General features: G+C 33.6%; 2 protein-coding genes across 2 annotated transcripts; one reads left to right on the top strand and one right to left on the bottom strand.

Annotated features, from left to right (window-relative positions):
• Nucleotides 1-412: 412 nt before the first annotated feature.
• LOC128997125 (uncharacterized) lies at nt 413-7,830 on the bottom strand. Its single transcript, XM_054422707.1, has 7 exons — nt 7,771-7,830; nt 6,141-6,240; nt 5,391-5,527; nt 3,524-3,594; nt 2,863-2,946; nt 2,228-2,307; nt 413-1,477 (listed from the first exon to the last, which is right to left on the bottom strand). Coding segments are annotated over exons 1-7 (621 nt in total). The 5' UTR covers nt 7,773-7,830; the 3' UTR covers nt 413-1,330.
• Nucleotides 7,831-9,699: 1,869 nt separating this feature from the next.
• On the top strand, nt 9,700-16,975 carry LOC128997630 (uncharacterized). Its single transcript, XM_054423268.1, has 8 exons — nt 9,700-9,705; nt 10,018-10,220; nt 10,368-10,470; nt 11,216-11,352; nt 13,262-13,332; nt 14,191-14,274; nt 15,109-15,188; nt 16,829-16,975. Exons 1-8 carry the CDS (start codon nt 9,700-9,702, stop codon nt 16,973-16,975), a joined length of 831 nt encoding a protein of 276 aa, XP_054279243.1.
• Nucleotides 16,976-17,421: the final 446 nt, after the last annotated feature.

The following is a 17,421-nucleotide window of genomic DNA, read 5'->3' on the forward strand; positions in this document are numbered from 1 at the left end:
TGTGTGTAAGGTCACCAAGGAGTTATAAAAATAACTTACATAAAACAAAAAACACATATGCGATATAAATGCATAAGCAATCAATGACAAAATGTGTCAACTTTTTCATGTTTCAAAAAATATAGTCTTCACATTCAACGAAAAAAAGTGATTCTTTCGCAATTCGTTATTCAATTTTTTTGAACTTGAAGTCGTTTGACAGGAAAATTTAAAGGGAGATGCTTGCATTTTGGAGGTTTATGTATTACTAAAAATTCTGTATTAGCACAAAATTCGAATACATCATGTAAACGGTAACACTACCTTGAAATCATTGTGTAAATATTCAATTTTTATCAAAAACATTTTAATTTTAAATAAACGTTATATACCCCATTGGGAAGGTTTTAGGAAGGAAATAAAATTACTGATCTTAAAACAATATACTCTATTTCAGTATTATATTTTACAATTACAAAAATCGTTTAAGTATATACAACATCCAAGAGAAATTTCCAATGAACAGTACTTTGTTCTTAACTTCTTTAGCAAATATTTTTCAATTTATTTTCTCAATAAAAATCCGACATGTATTATAGGTATAACATAGCTTAACCAAGTCTTCTACATTAATATTTCGCCAAGAAGGTAACAACGATCTTACCAAAATTTTTAGCAGTATATTATACAAAAACCATGCATTTACATAAAAATTAAACTCTGCTTATAGTATTTTTTCTATGTTAAAATTCTAAGCAGTTGCAAATGTCAATACAACCTTCAACTTTGCCTTACCTTTGTTGTTTACCACTTTCAATTACTTAACAACTTGGTTACAAACCATTTGACCCAAACTTTATTCGAAAATGGGTTAAAACCCAAGATTTCTTAACACCATAATTTTGTCTTTATTTAGATCTCGTTATAACTGGATGACATCAATTCTTGGCCCTGATATAATTTTTCATTTATTAGCCTCAAACAGAAAATTGACGCTCAATTTAGACAAGGGCCTCGAACTTTCCACTGGCCACAAAAAACACAAATAATTAATAAAACTGTGTTTTCTCGTTACAATTTATGCTATTCGACAACTGACAAAGTATGGAATGGAACATGCCACATCTTTTACGAATGCAAATTACAAAGCTATCTAACTATCGGTTAAGTAGGGCTGGTGAAAAAGACTACAGAGAAAACTTTATTCTATATATAGATGGATGAGAATATTAATAGGATGTTAAACGTATTTAGATTTATACTTAAAATATGCATGCTTTAGTAGGTATAACCTCAAATTTCACTACGGTAGTTCCTGAAAGGTAGGCCTATTTAGTAAGTATCCTCCATTTTAATACACCAATCCCACAGTAGGCCCCAATTTGTTGTAGAATGGGTTGGGATGGATCGTACATGCAGCTCTGGTGACACATCGGTTAGGTAGTTTATTGGGAAGTATGTAATATTCGCTTTCAGGAAGACCAGCGTTGGTGATTACCTAAAAATACATATATTTAAAAAATAATTTGTTAATTTAAAAGTGCTCCAATTCCGAACACTGAGTTGAATCATATCCTAAGCATATTCATAATTGAATCCAGATAGGAAGTTGTGTTTGTCCATACCATTTTCCAGTTTAAAATCATTACAGACACAAATTTTATACCATTCCAAATATTCTGATTCCATAAAAAAGTGATTTTGACATTTAGATTGTCACCATTATTAAATATGTTTCTTCCTCTGAATTTAGCCTAAAATTTGTCTGACCATTATTATTCTCGGTTTTAAAAGAGTCAACTAGTTTATACACAATTGTATTGACATTGTTTTAAAAGTTAACAAAGGATCGTACATTTTATAAAACATATAAGTAGCTGCATATTCAGATATTTACGAAACTTCTTTGAAAATGTAAAAGCCGACTAAATACTAAATACATTGTTAATTACATTTATTAAAAAATTAAATTTATTAAAATTATTAATCATTATAAAGTAGTTTTATAAACATAACTTAACTCTCTTTTGTTCTTACTTCATATCATTTTAAAGGAGCATCTAAGTCTAATAAAATGTTAATAAACGTGTTATAAAATATTTCCTACTTACTTTAACAATGCATCACTACCTTATTAATTCACCTTATTTCCTTTTAATTCACAATTTTAAAAATTGTAATTCACCTTAGTTCACCTTATTAACTATTTTTAACTCTTATGTGAAGAGAGTATAATTTTCAAGTGTACCTCCTCAACTTTCCGCATGCACGATAGTCCCATGGAAGTACAACTGGTGGTAAGTCCAAATGTATACGGGGGTGTTGAATCTGTACAAACACAAAAAACATTATAGAAATATACAAAACACATGGCTAAAAAAAACACTACACACCTACGTATTATTTAAAAAAAAATTATCGAACTACATGTGAACTGAGAAAAATACTAGCATACTAGGGAGGTGGTCTCTCCTGCTTTTTCCTTTTTAAGATGGTGAATACATTCTCATTTTCCTTTATAGGAAGGTAAATCCTTCCTGCTTTCCCTTTTTAGGCAGGTAAATCTCTGCTTTCAATTTTATTTAGGTGTTGAGTGACATATTTATTTGACATTTGATGTTTGTCATTTGAGAGCAATTTTATTAGTAAGAATAGTCTTTAAAAATGGAGATATTAATTACACAAAATAAATAATTAAATAAATAAAAAATATGCACGGGAGGAGAATTCTTCCTGTTTTTCCTTTTTTAGTAAAGTTTAATCCTCAAAGTATCGATTACTGGCAAATGTCACCGAGTTTGGTTCAGAACAGATTTTGCTTAAAATATTATATTTTTTTATATTCTTCACAATATTTAGCCACTACTTATAAACACTTTTTACCTCCAAACAGAGGACATCTGTAGACAACCTGGATGTCACACCCTGCATATCCCACAATGTAGTCCCGATAAGTCGCCCGGGGGTCTGAAAAAGTCGTCAAAATTAATATCATCTGCTTATAAAAAGTTTCATTTTTGAGTCTCGAATCACTTACCATTTCATAAGAGGTCAATTTACCGTAATTTCGTCTATTGATTCGTTTAACTCCAAGGGTGGATGAAGATAGTTTCGGAGACTATGTCACCTTTACAAAGCTTTTGTCCATGCTGCATATCGAAGATGATATTTATTTATGTATTTATTTATAAACAACTATTTACAATAGCTATAGATATACACCCAAAACAGCTATAATGAAAAATAATATAATATTAATACATAAAGTAGAGAACGAAAAAAATACAAAATGTGCACATAAAATTTATGTGCACATTTTGTATTTTTTTTTCGTTCTTCCTATTTAAAATTCTAAAAAAAAAAAAAAAAAAAAAAAAAACAGTGATGATAATATAGTCCATCATCCTAACTTAACTATAATTCAGCGGTGTCTGAGTTTATCACAGCCAAATATATATACAAACATAATCTTTTGTACTTATAGATGGGGGAAATAATGGAAAACTTTTGATTGTGTTATACAATTGATGGTAATATTACTTACTACCCGCTACGAAGGTTCCTTTAGCACCAGCAGTTGTTACGAAAGACTCCACGTAGTTTGATCCGTCACAGCTGAAACATGGGGCAACGTTAAATTACAAGTAAGTTAGTTAGTTTGTGGAATGTAAAACTTATTTATAAGACCAGTTGGTAATTACTATATTGACTAGGAATTACTTTAATTGACATATGAGCCCAGTTGGTAATTACTATATTGACTAGGAATTACTGTAATTGACATATGAGCCCAGTTGGTAATTACTATGTTGACTAGGAATTACTGTAATTGACATATGAGCCCAGTTGGTAATTACTATGTTGACTAGGAATTACTTTAATTGACATATGAGCCCAGTTGGTAATTACTATATTGACTAGGAATTACTTTAATTGACATATAAGCCCAGTTGGTAATTACTATATTGACTAGGAATTACTTTAATTGACATATGAGCCCAGTTGGTAATTACTATATTTACTAGGAATTACTTTAATTGACATATGAGCCCAGTTGGTAATTACTATATTGACTAGGAATTACTTTAATTGACATATAAGCCCAGTTGGTAATTACTATATTGACTAGGAATTACTTTAATTACATATGAGCCCAGTTGGTAATTACTATATTGACTAGGAATTACTTTAATTGACATATGAGCCTAGTTGGTAATTAATATATTGACTAGGAATTACTTTAATTGACATATGAGCCCAGTTGGTAATTACTATATTGACTAGGAATTACTTTAATTGACTTATGAGTCCAGTTGGTAATTACTATATTGACTAGGAATTACTTTAATTGACATATGAGCCCAGTTGGTAATTACCATATTGACTAGGAATTACTTTAATTGACATACGAGCCCAGTTGGTAATTACTATATTTACAGAAATTACTGTAATTGACGTGTAAGGAATTGATATGGTAGTAAGGGCAGCACCAACAATTATTTTTAGTTTCCAAACACAGGGTGGCCCGCAAGTAACAACCACACTCCTGGAAATTACTCTATGGGTCAAAATAAAGAGGAAATCATGAATACAATTTTATCCATAATCACTTGGTTAACTAGATACCCACTAATTGTATTTTTTCATAAGCATTTGTGTCTTTTAATCGTTCTAACCGACGGTATAATATTAGGTAGAGGAGACTTATGTTTAGGAAAAATAACTTGGCCCAGTTGAAGATTTAATAATGGCAGCTCTTTGGTTATTATAATTTAAATGAATAAAAATGGCTGTTTTCATGAAGAAATGTCAAGAACAATTTAAACATGTAGCCTGGGAGGGACGGGTTCAATTCCCGGCACATCTACCAATCATATGAGCTTGGGCCGCTTTACCAAAAGTGTTTTAACTAATACTCTTTCTTATCTAAAAATGACAACGGCGTGGACAAGAAAAATATAAAACTCACTTACTTTGCGTATAAAACTTAACTACCAAACAACAAAAAGATGGAGTAGCAAATAGTTGAAATGTCGTTATTTTTAGCTGGAAATGAGAAAAAATAATGCTAAGCTTGTCGATATGAACAAAATAAATCATATTTTTTTTCTACAATAGATCTATTTTCTCTAAAACATCCCAAGCTTTATAAAGATTGGTTGAAACAGTTCAAAGAGACTAAAATGTTTACAAACCTAAACAGCGGATAGATATGTAGCAGTATTGGTAAATCACAATAAAATTAAGTTAAAACATCTGTTATTCTTTGAGTCGAATTTCAAATAATAAGTTAAAATTGCAAATTTTTCCTAACCTAATCTAACCTAACCCTAACCTAATTAACGTTAGGTTGGGTTGAAATGTGGTCGGTATAATACGTAAGTACCAGTAAAAACATCTCTTCTACTCACTAGACAAAAGAGGAATACTCCACAACAGTATTAGGATCTTCAGGCAGAGGAATAAAAGTTAAACAAACATTGTCCAATAAAACGTTGTTTTCGTCCTTCGGCAGAAAACTGAAGAAGTAAGGTTGACTGCACAGAAACTACAATCAAAATCAAAACAAAGTGTCTTAAAATTGGAGAGGTATTTTTTAAATTTCGAGTATAGATAAAGTTATGGAAATTTCTTAAGGTTATGACCTTAAGAAATTTCCATATACCTTTTTGTGTTTGTAAATTTTCTCTCACATCCACTGGATGAAAAGGTTTAAAATAGAGAATTTTTTTACTGTTCTTTTAAGTGAAATGTCGTAGTTTTTGTAGTAAATTGATTGGTGGAACTTAAGTAATTTGCTTAGCCATCTTATCTACCTACTGGTGAATTACCATTGGATTGTTAAGAGCCTGTTTGTAAATAATCAAGCATGTGAATGTCGGTAAAATTAAAAATTATATTTCGGAACATGTTCCCGAACGATGAAGGAATATAAAGTACATGTTAAGAAGCTCTTCCTGTCTAGGTCCCCACGGACACCGATTCGTGTCTTCGGGTGACAACGATGTTAAAATCGATTAAGTGCTTTTATTCAATAACTTCTTGGTATATAGGCCCTAGAGTGCCATATTTAGAGTGATTTGACTCCTGCACTGTTGACAAATCAAGTAGAATCCAAGGCCAAATGGTCGGTTTAACAAATTTTGTGTGCTTATTCTTACATCTTGCACAGTGATGTCTGTTGTTGCAGGTTTCAAGCATTCCTGGCCTCGGCTGTGTTGTGATAACACCAACAATAAACTGCAAACAGTGATGGAATACCTGCAAAATAACAATTAACTCTAGTGTTAATCGAAATCGAGCAATTAATTGCCAAGTATTACAGGAGTTATTTTAAAACAAACAACTCTCAGTGACTGTTTTTTGTGAATTTATTAGACTAACTCGAAGGTTATACAGGTAATGGAAATGTCTTTTGGCCTATCTTTGCATCTATATATTTACGTAAAACGATTCTTTGCGTCAAAACTGTGGGCGACTGGGAAGAGGGCCACATAGAACGACAGGAGAAGGCTCAAATTGAAGGCCTCTCTCCCGTGACGGTGGGAAAAATAGTGATTCCCACAATTTTAACACAAAATTAGATTATAACGTAAAATGTTCTCCATAAGAATAGCATTTACAGCAGATTTTTGTTTACTTCAATACATCTGATCGTGATTTATCACTAAGCCAGTGCATAATGTTACCATTTGGATTACTTATTTGCCAGTCAATTCTGCAATGTACTGTATACTGTATAAAACAATAAATAACGGGCCTATTGGCATTGCAATAAAAACACTAATATAAATATCTTCCCTGTAACAACAATCCTAAGTACTAAGTAAAATAAATTTTAATTAAATCTTACTAATATTATAAATCTGAAAGTTTGTGAGTTTGTGTGTATGTTTGTGTGTATGTTTGTGTGTATGTTTGTGTGTGTGTTTGTTGCTCAATCACGCATAAACTACTGGACGGATTGGGTTGAAATTTGGCATGATGATAGCTCACATTCCCGATTAACATTAAAGCATATTCTTATCTCATAAAACCCTTTCGGGCTCCGCCCCAGTGGCTCTGTAGTTCCCCATGTTAATCTTATGATTTTTCATATTTAATTAATGAACCTTAACAGCTGTTTCTATTAAACAAGTTGGTTCTGTTCTATGATGTTCAATAGCATAAAAGTTACAAGGATTACCAACAGGGTGCAGCACTATTATTTTTTTCTAATTTATGACAACAGCTAATTTCCAACCAAAAGGTGAGTGAGCGTAGCGAACGAACTTCAACCTGGAGGCGAGTTAGCGTAGCGAACGAGCTAACCTGAAGGCAAGTAAGCGCAGCAAACGAGCTCCAACCTAAAGGTGAGTGAGCTTAGCGAACGAACTTCAACCAGGACGAGAATGAGCCATGCAAATACTTATGAAGTTAAACGGGGCGAAGCCCGCGGGTACAGCTAGTAGGAAATAAATCGGACAATTTTTAGGGAATATTTTAGTAGAAAACCAACCAGGTAAATACAAATTCGCTTAGTTTGCAGGTTTTCTGTGGTGGGGGTATTAACGAGTTGTATAGTTAACAGTTTCTGACGATATTTTTAGACTCAAAAACTCTTTATTTCATTTCAGCAAAATCCTTCTTCTGTATTTTGCGATAAATGCTAAAAACCCACAAACAAACATAGCTCGTATAAGAGTATAGGATTCTAGAAACAAATGGTTAAACACTTACATGGCTACTTAGTCGGCTACTTACTACTACTTACTACTTACTACTTAGCTACTACTTACTAGGCCTACTTACATGGCTGTAACAAGAAACAATATTGTGCCGTTTCAGTGTTACACTACTGCGTACTGTTCTTATCACTTCATCGTTTGTATTTAATTTGCACAGACTGGTGTGTACTATAGTTATAGTCAGGAGGGTAACGACTTCTACTTATAGCTATAGAGACAATTATTATTGCACCTTTAATGATATTATCCGTGGATGTATTGGGAGCCTTAAGAAACGTTTGCAGCACAAACTCTTTAGAATTTAGTAGGTTGAAACGTTGTTATACGATTAAAGATTACAGAGAAAATAAAAAAAATGTTTAAAACTCTTATGTTAATTTTTATAGATAAAAAAATTGTGTGGAAGTACAAGGATTAAGTGATTATTTTAGTGAACATCCAAACTAGGGATGACAATTCACCTATGCAGGTTTGCTGTGGTGGGGATATTTACCAAGGTGGGCTTTGAAGGCCGTGGTTCACGTAGATGTAAAACTTTGGCCGTTGATGTGGGGAACTTTATTTTGTTCAGGAAACTTTAAAAAAGTATACCATCGTGACAAGTATCAATCATCACGATAACAATAGTTATTTGTGTAACCAGTGCAGCAAAGTTACTTTGCGCTCGCGTTACACATTATATTTTCTCTACAGTTACTATTCAGTATTGAAATAAATCTTTAAAACACTGTACAACCATTGAGATATAGATTATAACTGGAGTCACTACTCTCTGGTTAAACGTTAGAGAAAAACGTGCCACTGTTTTGCCTGGTTTGTTTTTGGTGTTTCGTGTTGTTAGGTTGGCCGTGTGATCGGTTGGTGGGATGCTGTCAAATAATTCCAATTCATTCTAACCTAACCATACTATTTATTTGGGGTTATGTTATCCGTTATTTCAAGGACTTGTATCAAAAACTTATTTAAGTTATTGCACGTTAAAACCTCTGTATTTAAAGTTATTTTGAAACATTATACTTTGTTTTTGTTTGATAGTAAATAAATACTAACTTATTTACCTCTTTTCAAGCTATGTGGTCAAAATAGGCTCAGAGTCAAGTTTCCTGGTTTGGAGATATTGGTTTAGGCCAATAGCCCTATGGCATTTGATTAAATAACGACCATCGGTTTATGATCTTGTTAAAATGGGTTGCTCTTGCTCGTAAAATAAATCAATAAACTTATATTGCAATCATAATGTTGAGTTGGCAGATTTTTGTTTACTATCATCAACAAAACAGGATGACGCCATCTTGATTTTGCCTCTAATTTGACAAGTCCCACCAACCCGATCACCCGGCCAACCTAACGAAACGAAACTCTGAAACAAAACCAGCAAAAATAGTGGTACGTTTTTAAAACACCGAGTGGTTACTCCAGTTATTATTATAGCTCAGTGATGGCAACTAAGGGACCTGCAGTTGCGCTCAATATTCCAAGCAGACAACTTCATTGTACACCTAGTTATAGTACACGTTAGGTTGTGCAAATTAAATACAAACGAAGACGAGGTGATAAGAAAAACAGTACGGACGGTAGTGTAACATTAAAGCAGCCATTCTATTCTATTCTTTCTAGGTTGCAGCCATGTAAGTGGAAACCATTTGTTTCTATAATCCTATACTTTATGTTTAGAATTTATAATTCAAACAAACAATTTTTATCAGCTATTTGAAATTAACCAGCTAACTATCAAAATCAACTTAATACAAAAAGGCTATTAATTTGTATACAGGGTTTTTTCCAAATTGTCTGGACATATTTTGTGGACTTTAAAATGCCATATAAGTATTGGTCTAAAATGCATAGATTTCTGTTTGTTGGTCTGTTTTAAGAACTATTTTATATCTTGGGCAGTTTTCAAGATAGAAATTTCAAAATTGGTATAAATGTGTATTTCAGTAGTTAAAAAGAGCTTACAAAGTTCCGTTCCAATATTTCAAGCCGTTTCAATATGGCGGTAATTTAAAATCTTTAATGCCAAATTTCATGAAAACCGTAAATATTAAGAACCTTGTTTATCATATAAAAATATGAGAAAACAATTTTCTTATATTTTTTCAGGCATGATGGAATCACTGGACCATTTTTCCTTGCGGAAGAAAATGTGAATAGGTTTGTTTACTTGGATATTTTGCAGTTGTATGTTGTCCCTCATTTAGAAGATCTGCAACCTATGATAATTTTTCAGCAAGGCGGCGCTCCGCCGCCCGCCTCATTGAGCTAAAAGTGTGAGGGATTTTTTAATTTCTTTTTGTGGGGATTTGTCAAGGACACTGTCTATTCTGCCCCAGTTCCTAATTTACAAACACTGAGGGAGAGAATCATAAATGCTGTGGCGTCTGTAACCCAGGATATGCTGGCTGAAACCTGGGACGAATTAAAAATACGTCTAAAAGATCTGAAGGCCACTAGAGGGGCACATGTAGAGGTGTATAAGGTTTCCTTATCAGGCCAAGACTTTGTGGACACCCTGTATTTCCATCAGATGCATAATCTTCGAGGTAAATCCAAGGTCTAATAAACCCACAAAAAATTATATTTGAGAGTTTTAAAATAACTCCTGCAATACTTGGCAATTAATTGCTCGATTTCGAGTAACAGGTAATTGTTATTTTGCAGGTATTCCGTCACTATTTACATTTTACTGTTGGGTTTGCTATCACAACACAGCCGAGGGCAGGAATGCTTAAAACCTGCAACAACAGACATCACTGTGCAAGAGGTAAGAACAAACTAGATGCAGCTATTGTTTGTTCAACCCTTTTAGAATAGTAAATTAGTTTCAACCATAGATTCGTGGTTTGTAGTCGATAACGGTGTCAAAATAGACAAAACTCTTTTATTCACCGAAATTTTGGAGTTTCCACTTGGATCATCGACTGTGCAGAAGTCAAGTCATCGACTAAAGAACACACACGAGGGGACGTTGACGAGCTACAAGGGCGTATACCTGCAAACGACAGAAAGTATAAACTCGAGGAGAAGTGGCGCAAGACGCCACATGGACTGGACTGGAGTCTCTCGATGACAGTCCATAAGACCGAAAAGTTAGTGAATTAAAGTCAAAAACAACAAATCCTCAAGCATACGCAGAAAGAGTTACTGTAATGATTCTTATAATGTACTCTATATTTCTTCAACTTTCGGAAACATGTTCTCAAATTATTATTTTAAATTTCACTGACATTCGCATGCATGAGTGTTTACCATGCATTTAGTTCTTTCAATCCAATGCTAATTCAAAATTAGGTGACTATTTTACAAGCGAATCACTTCAAGTCCGCCAATCAAATTAGCCTACAAAGATTTCGGACAGTTATAAAACCGAAATATACCAAACATTTTGGTGTTTGTGAAATTTCATTCTCATTCAGTGTAACATTATAAAAATTCCTAAACACATTTTTTAACTGGAAATATACTTTGCCAATATTAAGAGACACAACTGGTTGTGATTTTAATTGCAGTTTCTGTGCAGTCAACCGTACTTCTTCAGTTTTGCACCAAAGGACGAAAACAACGTTTTATTGGACAATGTTTGTATAACGTTTTTTCCTCTGCCGGACGATCCTGATACTGTTGTGGAGTACGACTCTTTTGTCTAGTGAGTATAAGAAATATTTTTACTCGTAAACGGTATCAGCAATTTGAGACTTTCTCCCATAAGCTTGTCAATAACCTTTATCATGGGTGGGAGTAACTATGATAGGGGGAAATCACATAAGTTACATTAACTTTTTAATTTATGGGTTTTTATGGGAAATCACCATAATAAATAAGAATTTCAAAAAGCCTGGAGATACCATGCGTTAGTACTGACATACCAAACTTCATCAAAATCGGACTGCAGGTGTGGTCTGTAGCTCTGTCCACATCCACACATACACACTGACATCACTTCGAAAACAAATTTTTTGGGTCTAGTCAGAGTGACCCAAAACGGGTATATCCACTCAAAACTCAAACTCAAAAATTTGACGAAAACAATACTTTCTCCATATACCATGTATAGGGAGAGAAAGTAAACACAGACATACTGTTATCGGGACCATTAATTTTATTCTACATTTTTTAATGCTGTGAATTTATAAAATTGAAATAGTATATTTAAATATGACTTACAAATTGATGAATTGTAGTTGTCTTTCACACTCATTAGCAACCAATGTGCCTAATGTCTGGCCTAATGAATCGATGAACTCCCCAACGGTGATGCACAAATTGTAGTTTACGCAACGATTGCGTAAATATTAGTTGCGTACACTACTTTACCTACGAATTGTTTTTTAATTACTAACAATCTGGTTTTTAATTACTAACAATCACTACTCATAACTTCTTAGAGAGGTTATGTTTTCGTTTATTGTCATTGCCACTGTAAGTGATACAACGACTTATTGTATAATCAGCTGATTTCATGTAATTACGTGTTTGTAAAACTTCATAAAATAATACGTTACTTTTTGGGGAATAGGTTCTGCCAGCAGCATTTTTTACCATAAATACTATATCAGGTACAATTAGGAAAATATTGCATATTTTTTGGACAACTGAATAATTATAGTGAAACAGTTAATTTACAGTTGGATCTCAGCATCGAATATGTGGTCCACAACGAGTTGGGTGAAAAATTGGTTATGAGGTTTTCAAAATAAACCAGAAGCACATTTTCATATATCAATTTAACCTTGTTTTGTTTCGTCCAATTAATGAATTGCTGGTATAATTTCATACCTTTTTTTCGATTTTGGTGGCAAAAGATTAGCACAAACAGTTTGTGCTCTCATTTTCATCTCGCCAACTTAACTTTTACTACTAAATTTTTAAATCAGTTTTAGGCTAATCTAACTTCCTTTAACTTTTACCAACTTAGGTTAAGAATACGCGAGTATCAACAGGAACACGTTGGATCAACAATTAAAGTTGTCAACTGATCAGCAGTTGACGTTCGAAGCATTACAATTTTACTAGTTTTCTCTCAATCCTTGAACCTCATTGGTCCGTTACCCGTGTTGTTATGAGAAAAACTATGCTGATATGAAATGAAACTATGCTTTTATGAAAGTGAACAGCTATTAAGTGAAACTTTTCAATTATAAGAAGTGAACTGAAATGGCTACTTTAAAATAACAGCCGTAGGTAAAAAAACATTTCATGTTTATCTTTGAACTGTTTAAACAGATTTGAAGGTGGGAATATATTTTAGGGTAGAATATACCTATCGTATGAAACAAATTCTTAGGTCTCCTCTACTTAAAACCACCGGTTAGAAGAATTAAAATTAAAAGGACAGGGACTATATATCCCGAATTTTGGTTGATAGCTTGCGAGCCACCCTGTAGTTACAAGCTATATTTACTCTTCGATGCTGCCAAGGTTTACACATTTCAATCATTTTATTGATAAATATTAATTCCTAGTTAATACGTAGTTACCAACTGGGCTTTTATGCTTAAATTCCATAATGTTTAGCTTATTATTTAACATTTCAATGTCTTCATGACTTGTTTTAGCTGTGACGGTTCGAACTACGTAGAATCTTTCATAGCAACTGCTGCTGCTAAAGGAACATTCATCACAGCTAGTAAGTGGTCAAACCATCAATTTTATACCACAATCAATTGTTTTACGATCATTCCCAATTTAATACACACACACAGACACACCCACACACACACAGATCTGTAGTCTATGTGGACGGGCAAATGCAAGGTTAAAAGAGGCCACCAACCTCTTAAAAAAAAGAAAAATTTAGAATGGTTATACCCCATTAAGGAATTACTAGAGGAATATTTCTTGCGGGGTCTTAAAATAAACATCTCAGATATTTTTCCTGTATTTTGATCAAACAAGTCTTCAATCTGTAGCTTATACCATTGACTATTGGATACAGAAGAAGACATCCCATCTATATGGATCAGCTGTCGCCAATGTTTTACTAAAAAGTAATGTAGCTTATGCCTATAGAAGTTCAGCATCTTTTGGCTTTGCCATCTCATTGGCAAATCCCGCACAAATCCCGCAAATCAATCAATCACGTCCTGGTTGAAGTTCGTTCGCTACGCTCACTCACCTTTAGGTTGGAGCTCGTTCGCTACGCTCACTCATCTTTAGGTTTCTCATTGGCAAATCCATATAAATCCCTATACTTTTATACTATACCCTTTATACTTTTATATTAGCAATGTTTGCTATTGTATTGATCATTGAACGTTTTTGTTAGTATATTTTTAAATTAATTTATTTAGAATAAAACATCATTTGTTAACTATTTTGTTCACTTCGATCAATTGGCAGACCTGAGAACGCACACCTAGTAATCTGTAGATTAAATCAAGATAATTCAACCTCCAATTATTAATTACCTAACTTAAGTAATTTAATACTATACGAAAATGATACGGTTATAAGCAGCTGATATTTATTTTGACTACATTTTCAGACCCCAGAGTAATTTATCGGGACTACATCGTAGGATACGCTGGGTGTGACATCCAAGTTGTGTACAGATGTCCTCAGTTCGGAGGTATGACGTTTTTATAAGTACCTTAACCTACTTATAAATACCTTAAGTTTCTACCTAAACCTATATACTATTTAAGTTCAAAGCTGTTTTGACATAAATCCCAACTGCCTGGTGGCATATCATGGCTTTTAAACGCTACTTGGAGGAATTCACCTCACTAAAAAGGAAAACAGGAAGGACCCTCCTCCCTAAAAAGGTAAATCACCTATTTATATATTTTACATATCAATGGGCACCTCATTTGTACGAACATGATATATTAAAGCATTTTTCTGAAATGGCTGTAATATTAAAAACATCAAATACCACCACTATACAAATTAAAAGCAGGATTCATTCACCACCATACATATTTCTAGGAAGGATTTCTTTTATAAAAAAGAAAATCCGGAAGGATTTACCTTTCTAAAAAGGGAAATCTGGAGGTATATATCTTCCCAAATAGGGAAAGCAGGACGGATTTCTTTCCTAAAAAGGGAAATCAGGAAGGATTTACCTTCCTAAAAAGGGAAATCCGGAGGGATTAACCTTCCTAAAGAGGGTAATCAGGAAAGATTTACCTTCCTAAAAAGGGAAAGCAGGAGGGTTTTATCTTTCTACAAAGGGAAATCTGGAGGGATTTACCTTCCTAAAGAGGGAAATCTGGAGGGATTTACCTTCCTAAAGAGGGAAATCTGGAGGGATTTACCTTCCTAAAGAGGGAAATCAGGAATGAAATTCTTATTTCTATAAAGAGTTCAATAATGGTTTTGTATAATCAGGGGCAGTTAAGTATTATTATTATTTTTAACGTGGTGTTTTGTATATTTCAATAATGTTTTTGTGTTTGTACAGATACAACACCCCCGTATACATTTGGACTTACTACAAATTGTGCTTCTATGGGATTATCGTGTATGCGGAAGGTTGAAGAGGTAAACATACACATTTCAATCTCTTCATAAGAGTAAAATAGTGTTTTCATCACTAGGTGCGAAAGTGGCTCTTTTTGGTTCGCAACTGCGTGGAAATACGATTAAATGCCAAAAAGACACTTTCGCTCCGAGTGATGAACAAATCTGTAAAAGTCGTCGTCAATGTTTACATTTCTGTTGTTTACAAATATATCTCTAAACATCGTGTAATAAGCAGAGTTTTCATAATGCACTGATACAATTTTGAGGTTAGAGAACTGAAAAAATTACCATATTGAATTTTTTTGTTCCCTATTTTAAGTTGCCCTAAAACGATGAATTTGCGGACGGTTTAGAGAACTAAAATCGTCTGTACTCCGGACAGTATGATGAAAAATAAATACTAGGCCTAAGATCAATGTAGTGATGCATTGTTTAAGTGAGATAAAATATTTTATAGCCTGCTTATAATCAATTTATTATTTTCTCCTTAATAATACGAAGTAAGCACAACAAACGAAAATTATTTTATGTCTTACTTAATACTACTGGATCATGATTAATAAGTATACTAAATTTTAATTCTAAAATACTTAGCGATGTATTTGGTATTTATTAGGCATTTAAATTCTCAAAGACGTTTTGCAGACAGCTGAACCTACAACTACCTAAATGCTTTTATCAACGACTAGCTGTACCCGCGGCCTTTGCCCCGTTTAACTTCATAAGTATTCGCATTTTTCAATCACGTCCTGGTTGAAGTTCGTTCGCTAAGCTCACTCACCTTTAGGTTGGAGCTCGTTCGCTACGCTCACTTGCCTTCAGGTTAGCTCGTTCGCTACGCTAACTCGCCTCCAGGTTGAAGTTCGTTCGCTACGCTCACTCACCTTTTGGTTGCAAAATAGCTGTTGTCATAAATTAAAAAAATAATAGTGCTGCACCCTGTTGGTAATCTTTGTGACTTTAATGCTATTGAACATCATAGAATAGAACCAACTTGTTTAATTGAAACAGCTGTTAAGATTCATTAATTCCTTTTAAATATGAACAATCATAAGGTTAACATGGAAAACTCCAGAGCCACTGGGGCGGAGCCCGAGAGTCCGATCAGAATAAAAACTACTTAGTTTTCCTATTTAATACCTAAAGAATCAGTGTACCAAATTTCAGCTTCCTAGGTAAATGGGAAGTGGGAGAATTAGTGATGAGTGAGTGAGTGAGTCAGTCAGTGAGTCAGTGAGGGCTTTGCCTTTTAAATATATAGACTAAGTAAGTAGTAGTTAGCATTAGTAGTTGGTAGTAGCATTCTTTGCTAACTTTTAAAACAAGCTTGATAAAATTGTGTATAAGCAGTTCGACTCTTTTAACACCGAGAATAATAATAGTCAGATAAATTCAATGATAAATGAATAGGCTTGGAAGAAAATGTTTAAAGAATGGCGACAATCTAAATGTTATTCACTTTCGTTTGATCAACAATGGAATCAGAATATTTCGAGGTAGTCAATTTGTGACTAGTGATTTTAAACTGGAGAATGCATGAACAAACGTCCATACTACCCAGGGATTCAATTTAGAATGTGTTTGGGGTATGTTTAAACTCTGCGTACAAAATTTGAGTACTAAATTGACAAATGATTAAAAACAATATGTATTTCCAGGTGATCGCGAACGCTGGTCTACCTAAGGACGAATATTACATCCTTCCCAATAAACTACCTAACCGATGTGTTACTAGAACTGCGTGTACGATCCATCCCAACCCATTCTACAACAAGCTGGAGCCCACTGTGGGATTGGTGTATTGAAATGGAAAACAATCATAGTAAAATAATGATTTATTAGAGGTTAAACCTTCTTTATGTTCTCAAGTATATTTTATGATAATCCAAACAATACTAGACGAATATAATTAAACATATATGGACAGTAGTGCTGCAGTTAGCATATTTCTGGCATCCACCGCTAGGAGCACCATGTAAAACATGGTAAAACATGTAGCATTTATTTTTTAAACTTCTTATTAAATAATTAATCAATTATTGTTAAAATGTGTTTCACAATGTTTTATACTTAAATCCAACAAAGGTCCAACTGTGAGGCCCAACGATTCTTTCCTTTGTAGGGCCAACGAACCATTTCCCAACGTTGGGCCAACGGAGGGTGCTACTTAGGAGCCAACCATAGACAAATAAAGGCCCAATAAGTAAAGTAATACAATTTGTAATAAGTTTTAACATGTAACGAAAATTGT

This window comes from Macrosteles quadrilineatus, unplaced genomic scaffold (genome assembly GCF_028750875.1).
Source record: "Macrosteles quadrilineatus isolate MER2022 unplaced genomic scaffold, UCM_ALF_1.0 Scaffold_6__1_contigs__length_79288215, whole genome shotgun sequence".
NCBI classification, from domain to species: Eukaryota; Metazoa; Arthropoda; class Insecta; order Hemiptera; family Cicadellidae; genus Macrosteles; species Macrosteles quadrilineatus.

Coding starts and splice junctions, on each gene's coding strand:
- LOC128997630 (XM_054423268.1), top strand. Junction 10,221..10,367: donor CAAGACTTTGTGGACACCCT/GTATTTCCATCA, acceptor GTTATTTTGCAG/GTATTCCGTCACTATTTACA. Junction 11,353..13,261: donor GAGTACGACTCTTTTGTCTA/GTGAGTATAAGA, acceptor GACTTGTTTTAG/CTGTGACGGTTCGAACTACG.
- LOC128997125 (XM_054422707.1), bottom strand. Junction 5,528..6,140: donor CAGACATCACTGTGCAAGAT/GTAAGAATAAGC, acceptor TTTTGATTGTAG/TTTCTGTGCAGTCAACCTTA. Junction 2,308..2,862: donor CAGATGTCCTCTGTTTGGAG/GTAAAAAGTGTT, acceptor GTGTTTGTACAG/ATTCAACACCCCCGTATACA.